The sequence below is a fragment of the Bos javanicus genome, chromosome 21 (genome assembly GCF_032452875.1).
Source record: "Bos javanicus breed banteng chromosome 21, ARS-OSU_banteng_1.0, whole genome shotgun sequence".
Lineage (NCBI taxonomy): Eukaryota > Metazoa > Chordata > Mammalia > Artiodactyla > Bovidae > Bos > Bos javanicus.
The window spans coordinates 56,705,156-56,725,642 of record NC_083888.1 but is presented as its reverse complement, the minus strand read 5'-3'; the positions used below and the strand labels follow the sequence as shown (position 1 = coordinate 56,725,642).

Sequence of the window (20,487 nt, the reverse complement as noted above, 5' to 3'; positions counted from 1 at the left end):
CACTCGATTTTTCTTCTTTAATGGTGTATTCGAGCACCTCGGATGAGCTCTCGTTCAGGGAAGGGAAGTGGACACAGAGCACCAGGTGCTTCAAGCTGCTGTCCCGGCGGACCAGGAACGTCTGCAATGGAGGAAGAGGGCACTCCATGAGTCAAAGATGTGGCAGGAGGTTGGAAGGACAGCTGTGAGATGGGAGTCATCTGGAAGGTTCCAGAAACCAAGAGGCAGGGTGGTAGAGTCTAGCATTCCCAAGGACAAGTAGGGGTTCTGTCCCAAGAGCCATGTGTCACCTGGCACATGTGGCATGGAGCCTTGAACCTCGGTTTCTCATTTGTGTATGGAAGTGGAGTTCAACTAAATCAAGGCAGATTCCTGTGTCCCCACCGTCTGAGATGCTGGTTTGTTGGGGGTGGGTCTGTGTCTGGAATCAGCTGAATCTGGTACAGGTAGAGGTCTGGGGACTACTTTTAGAAAAGCACAAACATAACGGCTGAATCTCAACTCACACCCTAGCGCACATGCTCTAGGGGAGGCTGGAAACAATCATAGATATTAGTCAAGTCACACTATTTTTTTTTCCCATGGAAACAAAAATAGCAAATAACTAATATACAGCTTGTGCTGTGACAGCAACTGTTAGGAATGCTTTGCATATGTTTACTTGCTTGATCCTCCCGATAACCCTGTGACATGAGTGTTGCTGTTATCCCTGCTTCACAGATGATGGAAGGTGCTCCCTGACCCTAACAGGACCTGGCTCTTGGGGCTGGTGTGAAGACAGACTGAGGAAATACCTGTATGGGTTTGGGCCCCAGGACACACCCTGAAGGCTGTTCCTGGCCAAAGCTTCATAGCTGATGGGGTAGAGCTGGGATTCAGCCTAGGTCACTGATACCCACGCTCTAGACCCCATGCTATGCAGCCCTTCTCTGTTCCCCACATCCCGCATGGGGGGAACTAGTCCTTTCTTCTTCTGTGGATTTACTCTAGTCGAAAATGATGCTCCTGAGCCCTGAGGACCTATTTGTGCTGTAGTAACCAAGCATTACCTGAAGTCTAAACCAGAGCCAGTGTGTTTACAGATGCCTCACTTTTACTTTGGAGAAGGCAATGGCAACCCGATCCAGTACTCTTGCCTGGAAAATCCCATGGACGGAGGAGCCTGGTAGGCTGCAGTCCATGGGGTCGAGAAGAGTCGGACACGACTGAGCGACTTCACTTTCACTTTTCACTTTCATGCATTGGAGAAGGAAATGGCAACCCACTCCAGTGTTCTTGCCTGGAGAATCCCAGGGACGGGGGCGCCTGGTGGCTGCCATCTATGGGGTCGCACAGAGTCGGACACGACTGAAGCGACTTAGCAGTAGCACTTTTACTTCTCCTCTCCAGACGACCATTCTGCTCAGCTAAAGAGCCTGTGACTCTGAAGTTTTCCCCCGTCATAGCCACAGCCACCCTGGGGCTGTGCCCCCCAACCCCAGAAGGCCATCATGGGGAGGGAGCCCCTGCTTCCTTTCACAGCCTCTGTGGTTTTAAAAATGTTCTCTTTCCTCTCCATTGGCCCCACTCAGGCTCATCCCTCCTTCCAGGTGATAATAGAGGCCTTCTGGAATCTCCCCAGCCTCCAGGGCATGGTGTCCCCCTGGGGAAGAGGGAGAGGGAGCGGTCCTCCCCCCAGGGAAGGGTCAGTCCTTCCTTTCCTGAGAAAAGACTTGGTCACTGTGTCCCCCCTCTCCTCCAACCTCAACCAGGGGTCTAAGCCCCTCCCAAGAGCCCAGGCTAGAGTTCTGAAGACCAGGAGCCTGGTCAAAGATGCTGAGAAAAATTTGGGAAGCAGGGCCACTGGGACCTCCAGAGTACATGGCCCCACACATAAGAGGCTCTGGAGGAACAGAGAGATGGCGCTTCTTCCCTTCTCCCTCCAAGGCACTGTCCCACCACCTCTTGGGAGATGCTCCAAATTCCCTGCCATTGCAACTGATTACTATTGGATTGATGTTGAAGCTGAAGTTCCAATACTTTGGCCAGTTGATGCGAAGAGCTGACTCACTGGAAAAGACCCTGATGCTGGAAAAGACTGAAGGCAAAAGGAGAAGAAGGAAGCAGAAGAGATGGTTAGATGGCATCACTGACTCAATGGACATGAAAGTGACCAAACTCCGGGAGATAGTGAAGAAGAGGGAAGCCTGGCGTGCTGCAGTCCATGCAGTTGCAAAGAGTCGGACTAGACTTAGCGACTGAACAACAACAACAAATTTATGATTATATTGCTATAGTATTAGAATTGTTAATTCAATGTCATTAAATTGTTGATGCATGTTAAGTTGCTTCAGTCATGTCCAAATTTTTGGGATCCTATGGACCGTAACCCCTTGGGGCTTCCCTAGTGGCTCAGTCGGTAAAGAATCTATCTGCAATTTAGGAGACCCAGGTTCAATCCCTGGGTTGGGAAGATCCCCTGGAGGAAGAAATGGCAACCCACTCCAGTATTCTTACCTGGGAAATCCCATGGACAGAGGAGCCTGGTAGGCTACAGTCCACGGGGTTGCAAAGAGTCTGACATGACTGAGCAACTAACACTTTCTGCTAATGGACCATAGCCTGCCAGGCTGTTTAGGATTGGACTGGGATCTGAGCTCAGGCCCTTTAGCTAGAGATCCTGAGCTCCGTACCCAGCCCACAGAGGGTGGTCTCTTGGTTTAAGCGTCTGCTCTCTGGAAGAGTGCTTGCTGGGAGCAGGGACACAAGGCACCCATTAGTCCTTGAACTGAGGTTAGAAATGGGGTTACCAGCCTCTCCTCGCACAGGGCAGGCTGGAGAGAATCTGAGAATCCAGTGAGTGGAGGAAGGCTGTAGAGAGGCTTCTGGGGCAGAAATGGGAGGTGGGTGGGGGTGCCGGCACCCCACCTGGAAGGCACCTCCTCGGGGACCTAGCAGGAGGCAGGTTCTCCTCTAGGTGCCTCTCTGCACTCCTGGCACAGCCTCGCCTGCTGTGAGCAGCAACATCTCTGAACTGATATGTTCACTTGGACCTGAACTGCCCTTATGAATGCACCTTTCAAAGAAAAGAAAAGAGGTCACTTTGGCTCCTCTTCAGAGATATAGGTTAGCATTAGCTCAGTTCAATTGCTCAGTTGTGTCTGACTCTTTGCGACCCCATGGACTGCAGCATGCCAGGTTTCCCTGTCTATCACCAACCCCCAGACTTTGCTCAAACTCATGTCCATCGAGTTGGTGATGCCATCCAACCATCTCATCCTCTGTCGACCCCTTCTTCTCCTGCCTTCAATCTTTCCCAGCATCAGGGTCTTTTCAAATGAGTCAGTTCTTCACATCAGGTGGCCAAAATATTGGAGTTTCAGCTTCAGCATCAGTCCTTCCAATGAATATTCAAGATTGATTTCCTTTAGGATGGACTGGTTTGATCTCCTTGCAGTCCAAGGGACTCGAAAGAGTCTTCTCCAACACCACAGTTCAAAAGCATCAATTCTTCAGAGCTCAGCCTTCTTTATGTTCCAACTCTCACATCCATACATGACTACTGGAAAAACCGTAGCTTTGACGAGATGGATAAGGAACAAGCATCTTTTAATTTCATGGCTGCAATCACGACCTGCAGTGATTTTGGAGCCCAAGAAGATAAAGTCTGTCACTGTTTCCACTGTTTCCCCATCTATTTGCCATGAAGTGATGGGACCAGATGCCAAGATCTTCGTTTTTGGAATGTTGCACTTTAAGCCAGCTTTTTCACTCCCCTCTTTCACTTTCATCAAGATCCAAGTATCTCATACCTATCAAGTTCATGGGAACCAGCATGTGTGAGGGAATGTGGGAGTGAGTGAGTGTGTGTGAGAGAAAGAGAGAATGAGTATAAGTGTGTGTGTGTGTGAGAGAGAGAGAGAGAGCATGAGTATGTGTGTGTGAGAATAAGCCTGTGGGTGCTATAAAAAAATACATCTGGTCTTTGTCCCCAGTTCCTGGCACAGAGATTCAGAAACCCTTGGAATTTCCTGAATGATGGGGGTCTTTCACAGTTCATAAAGAGCCCCTCTGGACCACATCTGAGTTTATGTTAACAGGTGGCTCAAGTGGGACCTTAAAGAAGGGGCTGCCCCAGAAAGACAGTCACATAATTAGAGGACTGGAACCCACAGACTCACTTCTACCTCTGGGGAGGCAAGAGGGACTGCAGACTGAGTTCAAGTCCGGGGCAATGATTTAATCTCCTGGTTCGCGAACACACTGATATGTGGGGCGGGTGTTGTGCCCAGATTCCATGGGGAGAGGGTATGGAAGCTCCGCGTGGCCCTCCCCACCCAGACCTCATCCCTGTGTGTCTCATTCAGTTGCTCTTGAGTTTTATAATCAAACTGTCATCATAAGCATAGTGCTTTCAGTGAGTCCTCTGGATCTTTCTAGCAAATTATCAAATCTAAAGAGGGGGCCATGTTTGTAGCCAAGTCAGAACTGTGAGGATCCTGGGGACCCCGTTTGTGTCTGGCATCTGCAGTTAAGAGTAGTCTTTCTTTGGAGGAACCTTCCCTTTAACTTATGGGGTCTGTGTTCACTTTGGGTAGTGTCAGAATTGAATTGTAGGACAGTTGATATCAGAGAACTGTTCAAGAGTAGAGTGAATGTGTGTGAGTGTGTGCACAAGTGCATCAATGTGTGAATGAATGTGTGTGTGGGAGGGGTGGGGTAAGTGAGGAACGAAGGGACTCTAGGCTGAACTGGACTCAGGGCTCCCCTCCTGGAGCTCTGAGGCACAGGGCATGGGAAGGGTGCCCAGCAGGAGCCAGGGGTGCCCCTGGGAAGGCAGACAGCAAAGCTGGATCCTCAACCCTGAGCCCAGGCAGGAGCTGAGGCTGATGCCCTCCTGAACTGAAACCAAACCAGCATAAATTCTAGTTGGAGGACAAGAGCTCCCTTTACAAGGGTGGTGTACATATGTGTGTTGGGGTGTGGGCAGGAGGAGACACAAGCCCAGGTCATTGTTCAGAAGCACGTGTACACAGCAGAGATGCCCCTTGCCATCCTGGAGTGCTAGGAATGGCACAGGAGGCAAGGAAGTGATTTCAAACATGACCCACTGGGGAAAATGCCACCAGCCAGCTTTTTTTTTTAACAAACGAAAATGAAACAAGATAATAAGGATTCCTATCAGAAGGATGGACAATTTTTTATTAGAGAGAGCAAGAGAGAGAGATCTATGGAGGGTCAGGGCCACAGTACAACATATCTTTTAATTTTTATTTTTTTGATGTGGGTCATTTTTAAAGTCCTTATTGAAACTGTTACAATATTGTTTATTTTATGATTAGGTTTTTGGCCATGAGGCATGTGGGATCTCAGCTCCCCATCCAGGGATTGAGTCCATAACCTCCTGCATTGGAAGGCGAAATCTTAACCACTGGACTGCCAGGGAAGTCTCCAATGTAGATATCTTATTCTACTGATGGTTTCCTTCTTCCTGGACTGTTTGACCCCCACCGATCCCACCCTAGGGTGACTGCAATGACAAATCACCATTGGCAGCTTCAACTGGGACCTCCTGCAATGCCACCCTGCAACCTAACTGGCTCTTTCACACACAGCATGTAACTATTTCTAGATTTCCTTACTCTGCTGAGACATTGACCCTGTTCTCCACCCTCCTGTTCCACAGAGAGAAAGAAAGAAGATAAGAGCCCTCCGACAGGAACTCCTCCAACTGCAGGAAGAGTCAAATCTACATTTGACAGTCAAGATCTGTTACCATCTGCATTTCTTCCTGGGCTCCCAGAGGGCCCTGTGCAGCCTGCTATGAGCTCTGTGGCCCTGGGTCATTCCGTAGCCTCTCTAAGTGTCAGTGTTTCTATCTGTAAATTGGGATAACACCCATGACCACCTAGCAGAAACAAGAAATGAAACCAAAGCCCTGCCCTTCTGTGTTGGAAGGAGTAACTGAGATGTTACGCAGGGAGGCACCCAGTGGGGTAAAAGGGTTTCTACCGATGCTCGCTAAGAATTAATTTTCTATCTGCTTCTGCCTTCCTTGACCATCGCTGGTTTACATTCCTCAACCTCCCAGTCTCAGGCTCCATCTAGAACTGGGGCTCAGTCTACCACATGTGGTTCTTGTGAAAAAGACTCAGAACGGATTTCCTTGAGAAGGGGTTCAGCTCCAAGTAAGGAGCAGAAATTTAAACAGCAGCTGACATCTGTGCTCTGGACCAGGTACCTTACACCCTGCATCATCCAGTTTCCTCATGGCTGGGTGAGGTAGGCACTATTACCATTCCTTCTGATGGGTGAAGACTCAGGGCACAGAGGGGTTAAAGAAACCCAAGGCCATGCAAACAGGAAATGCAGAAGCGAGATGCAGACCTGGGTGTCACCGAGAACATCTCACTTATCTCTTGCCATCGAGTCTGTGTTAACTAGTCATTGCAGGGCAGGGGTGCAGACTGGGTGGAAAGTACCCCAGGCTGGGCTCAGCTTCCCAATTCTGAGTGCCCAACACCCACCCTTCTGGCATGGCCACAGAGCCTCCTGTAGCACTTCCTTCTGCCATGGCCAAGTCCTCGTATCTGAAAAACTAAGATAATGCACTGGGTGAGGGGTTTGGGGAGGTGAATGTTAGGGGGGAGAAGGGAGAAGGAGGCTTAAGGAGTCCTCTGACCCTTCCTGCCCAGATGGCAGTGAGGGAGACGGCACTGACAGGGGCCTGCTATAGGCAGAACCCCGGTCAGTGGTCTGCCTTGGTCATTATCCATTGGAGTAAGATGGTCTCTTCTGCATTCCCCTTTGGGGAGGTTTAGCTGCTCAGCTAGTCACAGGATCCCTTTCAGGAAGTATTCACAGACAGAACCTCAAAAACAGTGTCATTATACGACTCACTGTAAGAACATATGCCGAGTGGTAACTCCTGCAAAGTGTTCTAGATTAGGGTGTAACTCCTGTGCTTAAACCCAGCAGAGTTCAGCCAAAGCTGGTACCAGGAGAAGAGCATCTGAGTAAATTGCCCATGTTCCCCTTGCCCCTCATCCTCTCTGGGTGTCCACTGCTCATCCTCTACAGAGATGCTGCCCACAGTGGTCGTTGCAGGTGAGCACCCAGAAGGCTAATGGGCTGGGTGTGCCATCCAGAGCTCCCACTCCAGCACCCTCGGGGAGGTCCATGTGCAAATTTCCCAAGCCCATCTTACTTCTTTCTACCTGCCCACCCCCTGGCAGCCCACTTTTTAGACCCCCGGGGGGACTTGAATCCCAGCTCTGATCTTTATCAGCTGTGTGTCCGTAGGCAAGTTACTTTTACTTCTTTGGCCTCAATTTCCTCATCTGAGCCTGAGTATAATAATATTCATCTCTCAGGGTTTCCATGAGGATTGTTGACCATGTATATGAATGCTTGGCACGGAGTATGCACTTAAAGATACTTATTATTATTATTATAGACTGCTACCATTTACTGAGCACTAAACCAGATGCTAAGATTTTTATTTGCAAATAGGGGCTTCCCTGGTGGCTCAGATGGTGAAGAAATCTGCCTGCAATGCAGGAGACCTGAATTTGATCTCTGGATTGGGAAGATCCCCTAGAGAAGGAAATGGCAACCCACTCCAGTATTCTTGCCTGGAGAATTCCACAGACACAGGAGCCGGGCGGGCTACAGTCCACAGGGTCACAAAGAGCTGGACACATTGGATGACTAGCACTTTCACTTTCAATCTCATTTGACAAATAAATGATATTTATTAATGATTATTATTATGTATCTTTTTTTCCAAACAAAGAGCTGCTGCTGCTGCTGCTAAGTTGCTTCAGTCGTGTCCAACTCTGTGCGACCCCAGAGACGGCAGCCCACTAGGCTCCCCTGTCCCTGGGATTCTCCAGGCAAGGACACTGGAGTGGGTTGCCATTTCCTTCTCCAATGCATGAAAGTGAAAAGTGAAAGTGAAGTCGCTCAGTCGTGTCCAACCCTCAGCGACCCCATGGACTGCAGCCTACCAGGCTCCTCCGTCCATGGGATTTTCCAGGCAAGAGTACTGGAGTGGGATGCCATTGCCCTCTCTAGAGCTAGGAAGACAGAATCAAAGATCATCTATGTGGCAGATTAAAAATGGCCAGAAATTCTTTCCAGCTCCTTCCATCAAGAAGTAGAATCTAGTTCCCTGCACCTGGTAGGCTGGCCTGGGACTTGCTTTTGACCAAAAGAACACAGCAGCAGTGGTCGTGTTGAGTTCTAAGCCTAGGCCTTAAGAGGCATGCCAGCTTCCATGCTCACCCTTTTGAACCAGAACTCATATGCAGAAGGCTGATTGAGTCTGCTGGAGTCATGAGGCCCAGCCCATAGCTGGCACCACCTGCCGGACAGGTGGTCAAGGCCATCTCAGGCCATCCAGACCTAGTCAAACTGCCAGATGACTACAGCTGTTTGGTTGATCCCAGGAGAGACCAGCAGAAGAACCACTCAGCAGAACCCAGCCCAAACTGCTGACCTACAGAATCCTGAGAAAGTCAAATGGTGACTGTTTCAAGCCACTGGACCTTGGAGTGGTTGATATGCCACAGTAGGTCATGGTATAGCTGTGGGGTATGAGGAAATGGGGCCTCATCCTTTGGGTACCTCCCACTTTCCTTCTATTAGGTGCTGCTGAGGGGCCCCCAAAGCTCAGTGGCGAAATTTGAAAGCTACAGATGTATTCAGCTCCTCACTCTACAGCTAAAGAAACCAAGACTCAGAGATGCAAAAAGACATCCTTGTTGGTGGCAGAGCCAGAACAAGAATGCAAGGCCAGTGACCTTCAGGCTGGGATTGTGACCTCCTATGTATCCTCCAACCCAGTCAACCCACCAAGTATCAACTGATCATGTTTCTATGCCAGACACCTGGCTGGAGGTTTTAAATACCTCACAGCAACTCCTTCCCTGGGGTTTAGAATATTTTACCCCTTGTACAGATGAGAAAACAGCGCAGGAGAGGACTGGCAAAGAGAGAGAGAAAGGGGAAGATCCAGAGTGTTGGGCCTTGGGGCCCTTCTGTGTAAGACTTCAGTCCACAGGTTCTGGAGCCAGACTTATAGAGTTCGGTCCTTAGTTGGCCACTCTGAGCTGTGTGACTGCTCCAGGGCTGCTCCTTGCTCTGCAAAATGGGACTATGATAGTTCCTGTCTGTGACAGTCACTGTGAGTTAGTTCCCTGAGAACCAGTCCCCTCCATCTCTTTGGTAACTGACCTCTGCCACTCACTCCCTTCCCTAGCTACGCTCACGGTCAGGAGTGGTCAATAAGGATCTGCAAAAACATCTGTTCCCTGACAAAAAGACTGATCCTAAGAGAAGAAAGCCTTTTGCCCATGACCTCCTGCTTTTGAATGGATGAGATGGCTGGAGCTGCAGCCACTAATTTGTAACCATAAGGTGACAAACCCAAGACCCTTGAAAGCCAACCTCGAAAATAAGGGAACAGAAATGTGGAAAGAACTTGGGTCTTGAAGACATCAGTCAGTTCAGTCGCTCAGTCGTGTCTGACTCTTTATGACCCCATGAACTGCAGCACACCAGGCCTCCCTGTCCATCATCAACTCCTAGAGCTTGCTCAAACTCATGTCCATCGTGTAGGTGATGCCATCCAACCATCTCATCCTCTGTAGTCCACTTGTCCTCCTGCCTTCAATCTTTCCCAGCATCAGGGTCTTTTCAAATGAGTCAGTTCTTCACATCAGGTGGCCAAAGTATTGGAGCTTCAGCATCAGTCCTTCCAGTGACTATTCAGGACTGATCTCCTTTAGGATGGACTGGTTTGATCTCCTTGCAGTCCAAGTGACTCGAAAGAGTCTTCTCCAACACCACAGTTCAAAAGCATCAATTCTTTGGTGCTCAGCTTTCTTTATAGTCCAACTCTCACATCTATACATGACTACTGGAAAAACCATAGCTTTAACTAGACAGCTTTGTTGGCAAAGTAATGTCCCTGCTTTTTAATATGCTGTCTAGGTTGGTCATAGCTTTTCTTCCAAGGAGTAAGCGTCTTTTAATTTCATGGCTGCAGTCACCATCTTCAGTGATTTTGGACCCCCCAAAAATAAAGTCTCTCACTGTCATCTGTTAACTACTAAACTAGCCCTAGACCCCAAGCCTCCAGATTTCTCATTAGGTAAGCAATAGTTGCCTTATGGTTGAAGCTACCATAGGCTAGGTATTACCTGAACTGAAAGCATTCCCAGCTGACCTAGTGCCTCAAAGCATTATTGAACGTGCCCAGGTGACTTCAGTAGAGTGCCTGCTATATAATAAGCACCCAGTATATGGTATGGGGCTTTCCAGATGGCAGTAGTGGTAAAGAACCTGCCTGCCAACGCAGGAGACATAAGACTTGCGTTTGATCCTTCGGTTGGGAAGATCCCTTGGAGGAGGGCATGGCAATGCATTCCAGTAATCTTGCCTGGAGAATCCCATAGACAGAAGAGCCTGGTGGGCTACAATCCATAGCGTCACAAAGAGTTGGACACAACTGAAGTGACTTAGTATGCACACAATGTACGGTGTCTCTACCTGCCTCAGAGTCCCCTGCAGTGCGGAGGTGGCATTCCCATCCTTTCGTTCATGGATAGCTCTATAGTCAGAAAGGTAACATGCTGAGCACCAGGCACCTTGGACATGGAAAGACATCCTCACTAGCAGCTCCAGACTTCATGTCTCAGCCCCGAGTGAAAGGATGAGCTCAAGGTGAGCAGAGAGGGAACACGAGGTGACGAGTCCAGGCCCAGGGGCCTTCTCTGTCTACCTCCAGGATCCCTGAGTGTGGGGTGCCCAGAGTTATTAGGATGGAGCAGATCACACTCATGCCCACACTGGGACCCTCCCTGGGTGAGTCCTCCCGAAAGCCTCCCCTGATTAAGTGGGGCCAAAGCTTGCTGTGCCCCAGTGTCCTCACCCAACCTCTCTCCTCTACGGGTAGAAGCGTCATCTGGTGCCTTGTTGAGCCGACATCTGAGTCAGCCCACTCCTTCTGTTCCCTCTTTATTTTTTCCCCTTTTGTCAGCTCCCCCAATACACTAGATTAGGAACTTGCAAAAAAGTAGAAGAATCCTCTTCCCCCAACTGTACAAACTGGTGGGTGACACGCCCACCCCATGCTCTGAGGATCCAGTTTTCTTTGAAGAGCTAGGATTCGCTCATCTCCACCCCCTGAAGCCTACAGCAGGGTCGTGGCCAGAGCCCTGGGCCATGAGGCAGGACACGGAGTCCCTCCTAGTGCTGACCCTGGCTTGCTGTGCCCTTCGGCAAGTCACTTCCCCTCTCTGAGCTGGCTTTTCCAGTCTAGTCTGGAAGGGTCCAGGACTCCTTCTGTCTAGAAGATTCTCTCCCAGCGTCAGTGTCCTGGGATCTTTCCAAAACTCAGGGTTAGTTTTACAGGTAAATCACTGCAATCCAGGAGGGCTGAGCCCCTAGCTAGCATATGAGCCCCTCCCTGTCCACCTTCAGTCAGCATGATGAATTTTGGGAAGACCAGCTGATTTCAGTAACAGCTGGGACAGAATATGCTTAGGGAGAGAACGCAGCTACTGCATGCCCTTCCTTCTCTCCAAATAAATACATAAAAATCCAAAGCTAAATACACTATAAATGGTTTTGTTTTTACTATCCCTTTTTGGCCTGGTCAATCCAGAGCTGTCTGCTTTTCCACTTTTGTTATTTTAGGACTATTTTCCAGTTGCTTGGGGAAATTTTCCAATCATGCTCTTCAAGGCTGGAACAGAAGTGGCTAGTTCTTTGTGGAGCCCACAAGTGCAGGGGCATCTGTGCCCGTGGAGGCTGGGGGTCCGGCGGCCGAAGCCCAGTCTGGACACGCAGCCCACCTTCGTTACATACAACGAGGTTGTAGCCTGGCAAGGAGCGGGGTTTCTCAATCCTGGCTGCACATCAGAATCACCGAGGGAACTTGAAACCATGCTGATGGCTGAGCCCCACTCTAAACCAAAGAAATCTGCATTTTGGGGGATGAGGCTGAGACACTGTGGTTTTTTATTTTTAAGTCTTTGAAGGCAGTTAGTGCAAATCACACTCTATCACTTAGTAGCCATATTACTCAGGGCTATCACTTAGTAGCCATATTTATCAGTGAGTTTCCTCACTGATAAAATAGAGAGCCGCCGGGAATTCCCTGGTGGTCCAGTGGTTAGGACTTGGTGCTTTCACTGCAGGGGCCCGGGTTTGATCCCTCGTTGGGGAACTAATATCTCACAAGCCACACAGTGTGACCAAAACATAAAAATTAAAAATAAATAAATAAAATAGAGAGCCCGCCCCCTGTTCTGCAGGGCTGTTGGAAAGATGAGAGATAGTACTTGGCAACACAGCAGACCTGCTGGCTGTGTCTTCTTCCCTGGTCCTAGCACCCTGAAGGGGAGAAAAGCGGCTTCGCTGATGCTTTTGCCAAACTAATATTGAATGGAATTGGTATCCTTGGCCCACAGTAGAGGAAGATGCCTTGAATGTGGCTGGTCCATATCACAACTCAGGTTACTGCAACTCCTGCTAACCCCTCACTACATAAAGCAATCTCGCAAGAGGTTTCATTCATTAAAAGACCACCTTGAAGTCTAGAAGCAATGACACTCCAGTAGCAACACTGAGTGCCCAGATCTTAGTTTCTAGCATTATTCTCCAATGAGAAATGGCTGAGCCTAGAACGAGGGCAAGAAATACATAAGATAGTCTGGAGCATCTTGTAATGTAAGAAAGTGAGGAAGTGCTCCAAACAAACAAACAGGTAAAACACACACAGAAAGATGGGGGTTCGTCAAAAGGGACACAGGAACCAACTGAAAGAGCTCCCGGTGGCCAAGGTTGAAACAATTTGAGCAACAAAATAATTATAGTAGTTTGAGGCTATATTGGGTCTCCCTGGTGGCTCAGTGGTAAAGAATCCAGTACAGGAGATGCAGGTTTGATCTGGGTCGGGAAGATCCGCTGGAGTCCTGGAGAAGGAAATGGCAATCCCCTCCAGTATTCTTGCTTGGAAATCCCATGGACAGAGGAGCCTGGTGGGCTACAGTCCACAGGGTTGCAAAAGAGATGGACATGACTTAACAACTAAACAACAATGACAACACTGAGTTATAACTCAAAGCATAAAATAAATATCCGTGAGTCCATACTGATAAAGTAGCTGATTGAATAAATAAATAGAGGAGAAGAGACAAATCCTTTGTGCAGAAGAATTTCAAATAATTTACATAGATGCTCTACCCTCAGGGAGGGGGAGCACATGTCCCCACTCCCTGAGTGTGGGCTGTGTAGAGTGACTTCCTTCCAAAGAGGACGGTGTGGAAGGGGGAGGGGAAGGAGTAACTTCACAGTGGAACCTGACAGGTGATCAAGGTCAACATCCACAGCGACGTCATGTTGATAATACGTACTTAGTCACCATGGGATGAGAATGGCACTTTGGCTCTGGGATCTTCCTCCCTCAAACCCATACCCCCATCTAAGTGAAAGTAAAAGGGAAGTCGCTCAGTCGTGTCTGACTCTCTGTGACTCCATGGACTGTAGCCCACCAGGCTCCTCTGTCCATGGGATTCTCCAGGAAAGAATACTGGAGTGGGTTGCCATTCCCTTCTCCAGGGGATCTTCCCGACCCAGGGATCGAATCTAGGACTCCCACACTGCAGGCAGACACTCTACCATCTAAGCCAGCAGGGAATCCCCGTCTAACCATCAGACAAATCACAGGTAAGGGACATTCTACAAAACACCTGACCAGTGCTCCTCAAAGCTGTCAAGATTGTCAAAAACAAAGAAAGTCTGAGAAACATACAGCCAAGAGGAGCCTAAGAAGACTGAGTATATATGATGTGGTGCCCTGGAGGGGATCCTGGAAACATAAAATGACATTAGGTAAAAACTAAGGAAATCTAAATACAACTGTGGGTGTTAGTTAATAATAACGTAGCAATATTGGTTCATTAACTGTGACAAATGTACCAGACTAATGTTAGATGTTAACAGTGGGAGAAACTGGGTGAGAAGTACACAAGGGAACTCTCTGTACCATCTTGGCAACTTCTTTGTAAACGGAAGACTTCTAAAATAAAACTAAAAGAAAAAACACCCCACCCTTTGGGTGTAGAATGAATAAAGGTGGCTTTTGACTGCCTTGCTCTGAGTCCATGCAAATCAAAAATGGGCCAATATGTTCCCAGCACCTTATCAGAGACGCAGGCTGCAGGAGATGGGGAGGGACTGGACGGGGGTGGGGGTAAGTGGGTGGGGATGTGGTCAAGGTCATACAGATAACTGGGACAAAGGGGCGGAATCTCCAGTCTCCTGACCACTGGCCCCAGACTTGATGAAGCACTGTCCCTCACCAGTGTCGTGAAGGCGTGGGGCCGTGTGATCTCTGAGGACCCTCTGAACTCTCACAGCCTGGGGGCTATTCAGTGTCTGTATCTTTAAAAACTATGAAGCCATTGCACTGATGGAAATTCAGACAGTTCCCTGAGAGTGATACTATACAGCAAAGGGCCTTCCCAGCATCCCTGCAGATCACACCGAGCAGACTCTGCACTTTCTAGCTGTGTGACCTCAGGCAAGTGACTTAACTTCTCTGTGCCTTCATTTTCTTATCTGGAAATGGAAATGCCAATAACACGGACCAGAAAGAAGTCACTGTGAGAATCTAATAAGATCATGCAAAGAACAACTTTGGGTAAAAGTGGGACAAGTTTGTATCAGGGCACGGGCCTCAGGGCTTTGCTTTCTGCTTGAAAATACAGAAGCTCAAGGGGAGAAGAAGGGGTGAGGGCAGAGAAGTGAACAGAAGGTGTCTCCTTCAGTTCTATGGTCCCCAGGGCTGCCCCAATCCCTGTGGCCACGGAGGGGGCAGTAAGGGGGCAGCAGTGGGAAGGGCCCAGCTGACCTCCTCCAGCTCCCAACCTGTGGTCTTAACAGTAGCCTGTGGTCTCACTCCTGGGATCAGATTCAAGGCTCTGGACACAGGGCTCAGCATCTGCCTCCTCCAGGAAGTCTGCCTGGATCAGCCCACCCGGACATGTTCCCTCCCTCTTCCAGGTCCCTCGCTGTCCTACCTTTCACATAGCACTTAGACATCTCCTCCCCGTGCCATCTCATTCACATCCACGCACAGAACTCGCCCTCCCAGACACTCTGAGAAAACAGTGGTAAGATCATAGTTCATCCATCTTCATACGTGTTGAAGGTCATAGTTCACCCATCTTCGTACATGTCTCATACCCACACCCATCTGGTATTGGTTGAGCTCAGAAAGTCACTTCTTTTTCTTTCCTGCTACTAACTTTCACCCTTGTGAGGGGTGTGCTCTGGCTTAGCTAGGACTGGGGTCAAATCTCAGCCCTGTAACTCACTACCCATGTGACCCTGGACAGGTGACTTCACTTCCAGTGGAAGATGCTGCTGGGTCCCACCCACTCTTTTTAGCAGACCCCAGCCCTGTTTCCAACAGCCAGATTGGCATCTCTTTGCCCACTGGCTATTTCTGGCCAGAGTCAGAGCTTCTCATACTGAGAGAAGAAGGGAGGTGTTGGAACATGAAATATCACCCCCCACTGCCTGTAACCAACGGCTCTCAGGAGTTGGTCAATAACACCAGCTCCCTCAGCCCTCTGGGGGGAATGACCTTGAGATATGTGTTCTGCCCTGGCCCCCAAAGTGCCCCAGGAGAAGCCAGCTCCATGTGCCCTGGGGTAACCTGCATGAACGTGAAAGTGAAAGTCACTCAGTCGTGTCCGACTCTTTGTGACCGCACGGACTATACAGTCCATGGAATTCTCCAGGCCAGAATACTGGAGTGGGTAGCCTTTCCCCTCCCCAGGGGATCTTCCCAACCCAGGGATCAAACTTAGGTTTCCCACATTGCAGGCAGATTCTTTACCAGCTGAGCCACAAGGGAAGCCCTTTATTAGGGTTAGGGTTGATTTTATTAGCTGTCTCCACTTTCTTGTCTTATTTTCCCACTTGTGGTCGCTAGGGTCACCTCCCAAATAAACCACTTGCAATCAAACCCTCAGGTTGGGAAGCCTTTGAGGTTTTACCTTTGGGAAGCACAAACAAGGGCAGTTCCCCTCCAGCCTCAGTTTCATTATCTGTAAAATGAGGATCATGGCAGAGTCCACCTCGCAGGATTGCTGCGACGATTCAATGAGATGACAATCTCATTGTATTTGGTACAGGGCCTGACATTAATAAGCATGCTCCACACAGACCACTACTATTGTTTTGAGTAGGGTTTATCGCAAACTTTTGAGGATTGAACCATTTGATGAAGTGGGCATGACTTACACCCAATGCAGTTCGCCTTGGGATGGGTCCTCACTCTCTGGTCCACCTCCATCTACACACAGGCCTGGACACACCTCTCCTGATGACCCAGAAAGGTCCAGAAAACGGCCACCCTCAGCATTGCAACCTTGCACTTGGGCCTGTTTTTCAGCTACATCCTCCCCTCAGATCCTAATAGGAGAGTGGATAACCAACCAGGCCTGCAGCCTGGGAATGCTGACCGGAACACCTGCTGGTGTGAGTCTCCAATTTTATTTTCTATACAGTTTCATCATCTGCTCTGAAGCCTTCAGTCAGTTCAAAACGGAAAGCCTTTAGGTGGGGGAGGAATGAAACAACAGACCTAGTTTCCTGAGGACTGTAGTCTCCCTGCCTGCCCCCTCTAACCCTGCCAGGCTGATCTGGTGCTGTGGTGGGGCTGGGAAGGCTCACAGGGCACCTACCTCATACCTGGGGGCAGCCTCCCTTTGCTCCCTCGGGATTCTGCTTGGTCTTCAGGCCGCTATGGGCCCCACTCACTATGGCAGGGGCCTCTGTGGGGCTTACTAGAGGCCTCATGTTGTTGTCGCTGCTGTTGTTCAGTCATAAAGTCGTGTCCAACTCTTTGTGACTCATGGACTACAGCACGCCAGGCTCCCCTGTCCTTCCCTATCTCCTGGACTCTGCTCAATTTCATGTCCATTGAGTCAGTGACGCTATCTAACCATCTTATCCTCTGCCACTGTCTTCTCCATAAGTTCCAGTAATTCCAAAGTTCAGGTACAATTGCCAAGTTGATGGATTTTTATCCAGACCATGGTAAATGAATCCACTATCCACCTGAGTCTCCTGTGTTTAGGAGCTTGGACTATTCCCCAGAGCGTAGCGATGCACACCACACTGAAGGTGAGAACAACACAAATGGCTGAAAGATGTGATTCTATCTGTGTCAAATAAACCCTGTACATGGGAGCTCCCCAGCCACCTGGGTTCAAATGCCAGCTCGGGCACTGGCTCACTGTGTCCACCTGGGGACACTCAACTGCATGGTATCTCAGTTACTTTATCTGTAAAATGGGCATAATAGTAACATCCATCTCAGAGGGCTGCTGTGAAGATAACCCGCACTGGAGAACTTAAACTGTGCCCAGAATACAGTAAGTGCTTGGTGAATGGCTTCCCTCAAGGCTCAGATGGTAAAGAATCTGCCTGCGATGCAGGAGACCTGAGTTCGATCACTGGGTCAGGAAGATCCCCTGGAGGAGGGCATGGTAACCCACTCCAGTATTCTTGCCTGGATATTCCCATGGACAGAGGAGCCTGGCGGGTTACAGTCCACGGGGTTGCAAAGAGTTGGACATGACTAAACAACTAACCCTTTCACCCTTTAGGAAATGCTAGCTATTACAGATGTGGGGGTCTGAACGCGAGATGAACCGGACACACACGTTCAGCAAAAATGACTTCTGGAAGCAGACCGGTGGCTGTCAGGGGCCAGGGGAAGAAGGAATAGGGAATAACTGCTCAATGGGTATGGGGCTTTATCTTGGGGCAATGAAATATTTTGGAACTAGACAGAAGTGCTGCTTGCACAACCTTGTGAACATACTAAATTGCTCACTTGAAAAAAGCTAATTTTATGTTATGTGAATTTCACCTCAATTTTAAAAAGCCCCAAACAAAAAAAGACTTCTGTGTAGTGGGTAGGTGGAAAAAGAGTAGGTGGCAAAGACCTTTATCAGACACTTTACTTCTTTATCATTTCTGTCCAGCTTGATTTTTTTTTACAGTAAATATATATATATATATATATCGCTTTTAAAATTAAACAAATTTTAAAAATTTAAAGGAAGTAGCATGTACGGGGGTGGTGGAGGGTGGGTGGGATTTGATGAGCTCTGACTCATATTCTATCATGTACCTATCTATCTTCCTCTGTGATGTTTATACCATGGGGAGGAAAATACTATTAATGGCCCCATTTCAAAGAGAAAAGTGAGGTTCAGAAAATTTAAGCCATTTCCCAACTCACAGAGCCTGACTCAAAACCCCCCCACTAAAATAAACCACTCAAACAAGAGAAACCTTTCAATTCTATCACACAGCCCCTTGTCCTCACATGTAAAATAAGGCGGATGTAAAATGATTTCTCGGGTTCCTCAGGCTCTGATACTCTCTAGTCCCTGGATGCCTGGCTGAGTTCTCGAAGTGCCAGTCCTGCTTGGGACACCCAAGTGTCCAGACACACCCCGATAGCCACGCTGCCCGAGGCTCGGCAGCGGGACACTTGCTCTCCAAGGCAGAAACCAGACGGCCCAACAGTCCCTCAATCCTGAGTTCTGGTTGGAACGCTGATAATCCTAAGAAGAGAGCAAACGTGCAGGCAGAGGGCAGCTACTTCCGTGGGAGCTGGAGCAGCTCCTTACAGCTGTACCCGCCCACCGGCCACGAGGTGGAGAGACCACCCCACTCACCCCGGCTGCCTCCCGGTGTAGGATCCTGGCCGCCTCCACCCGGCCCAGACCCAGCTGCAGCCACACCGGGCATGTCTTGACGAGTTTCTCCAGGACGCTGAAGTCCCGGTGAGGAAGGCAGTTCTTCAGAGTGCCTGGCAGGCCGGGCCCCACGCCATCTTCCTCCTCCTCTTCCTGTCTTTCTCCTTTGCCAACATCTGGAATAGGACTGCGAACAGAATAGAATGATCAGCGCATCCTGACGCAGGTCCAGAGAGGACTTGACAACAAATGGGGATTCAGTTCTTATTGGATTGAATAAATCATGCTTGCTTATTCAGGATCTGCATAGCCAGGGCCTTTTGGGGAATTAAAAAATGGACAAACCATGATCTTCACCTTAAGGCATTTAAAATGAGTAAGACATACATAGAAACAAAGAGCTGTAGCACAAGATCAGACTAACATAGCAGGAGGACAGTGCAATGGAAGGAGCCAATTCCAACCCAGGGTGGGTTCATGAAAACAATGGCATCTGAGCACAGACCTGAAGAGAATTAAAAAAACACAACAACAACTTCTTAACTGAAGTGTAACTTACATACAGTAAAATGCACTAGTCTTTAATATACAATTAGACAAACTTTGACATATGTCTGCACCCAAGTAACCATCACCCAGATCAAGACAGTTGTGCTGTCCAGTATGATAGCCACTAGTCATACCAACTCTTGAGCTGTCTGAACTAAGACTCACTGTAAGTGTAAAATACACACAGGACTTCAAAGACTTGGTATGAAAAAAAAAGACCACAAAATAGTTCATTAATAATATTTTACATTGATTGTGTATTGAAATGATCATTTTTGGACATACTGAGATAGAACATCATTAAAATTAATTTCACCTCTTTCTTTTTCCTTTTTTAGTGTGACTACCAGAAAGTGTAAAACTACATAAGGGGCTTGCGTTGTATTTCGGTTAGATGTGCTGATACAGACATTTCCAGGTTTCCCTGTCTCTCTCCCAGCCAATCCTCAGGATGAGGATGTAACAGGTCAGGGCCCCTGGGAAAGGAGGAACATCACAGGCCTGAGAAATGGCAGGGCAAGTAGAGGACCGGCCCAAGAGATTCCAGGCTCTCCACAACATGCTTGCTCCACCCGACCCCCTACACACACAGATTCCAGAAAAGGAGGAAGAGCATCTTGGTGCCTCAAATTCTGAGTCGGGGGTAGGGTGGGGCTGTGTGGTCTGTTTGCCTGCTACCTGAGGAACGAAATCTCTCAGGGTTTGTTTGTTTTTTAGCTGCGCCCTGACCAGGGATCAAACCTGTGCCCCCTTCAGTAGAAGCATGGAGTCCTATGCTACCAGACCACCAGGGACTTCCCAGGGGTGAAAACCTTAATCAAATAGAAAGGGGCAGTTATAAAACCAGGGAGATGCAGCTGGTGCCTCTCCTTCATCCTGTATCCCTGAGATGCTGGCGAAGGGCACCAGAGATCAGGTTGGCATCTGCTGTTAAGGAGCTGCCTGGGGGTGGGGTAGGATGAGCCCTGCTAGAGGCACAGAAAAGTGGAACCATTTGCTGAGGTCAGAGGACATGGGGGACCCAGGAGTCCTGATGAGAGAACAGCATTCCCTAGAGGGGAGGGCGGGGGTCCTGGTGGTTCTCTGGGTGGTGGGGAGGCTGGGAAAGTGAGGTTAAACGGGTCCAGTTGTGCTGGATTTTGCAGAGACCAGACTAGAAAGA

The 20,487-nt window shown here is 48.9% G+C and overlaps 1 protein-coding gene across 1 annotated transcript in view; it reads right to left on the bottom strand.

Annotated features, from left to right (window-relative positions):
- The window catches only part of RIN3 (Ras and Rab interactor 3), a 135,573-nt gene that overhangs the window by 75,418 nt on the left and 39,668 nt on the right, over window positions 1-20,487 (bottom strand). Inside the window, exons 2-3 of the mRNA XM_061395138.1 lie at window positions 18,756-18,963; window positions 4-121 (exon numbers count right to left, since the gene is read on the bottom strand). Coding sequence (XP_061251122.1) covers window positions 4-121; window positions 18,756-18,963 — 326 coding nt within the window. The remainder of the gene's footprint in view (window positions 1-3; window positions 122-18,755; window positions 18,964-20,487) is intronic.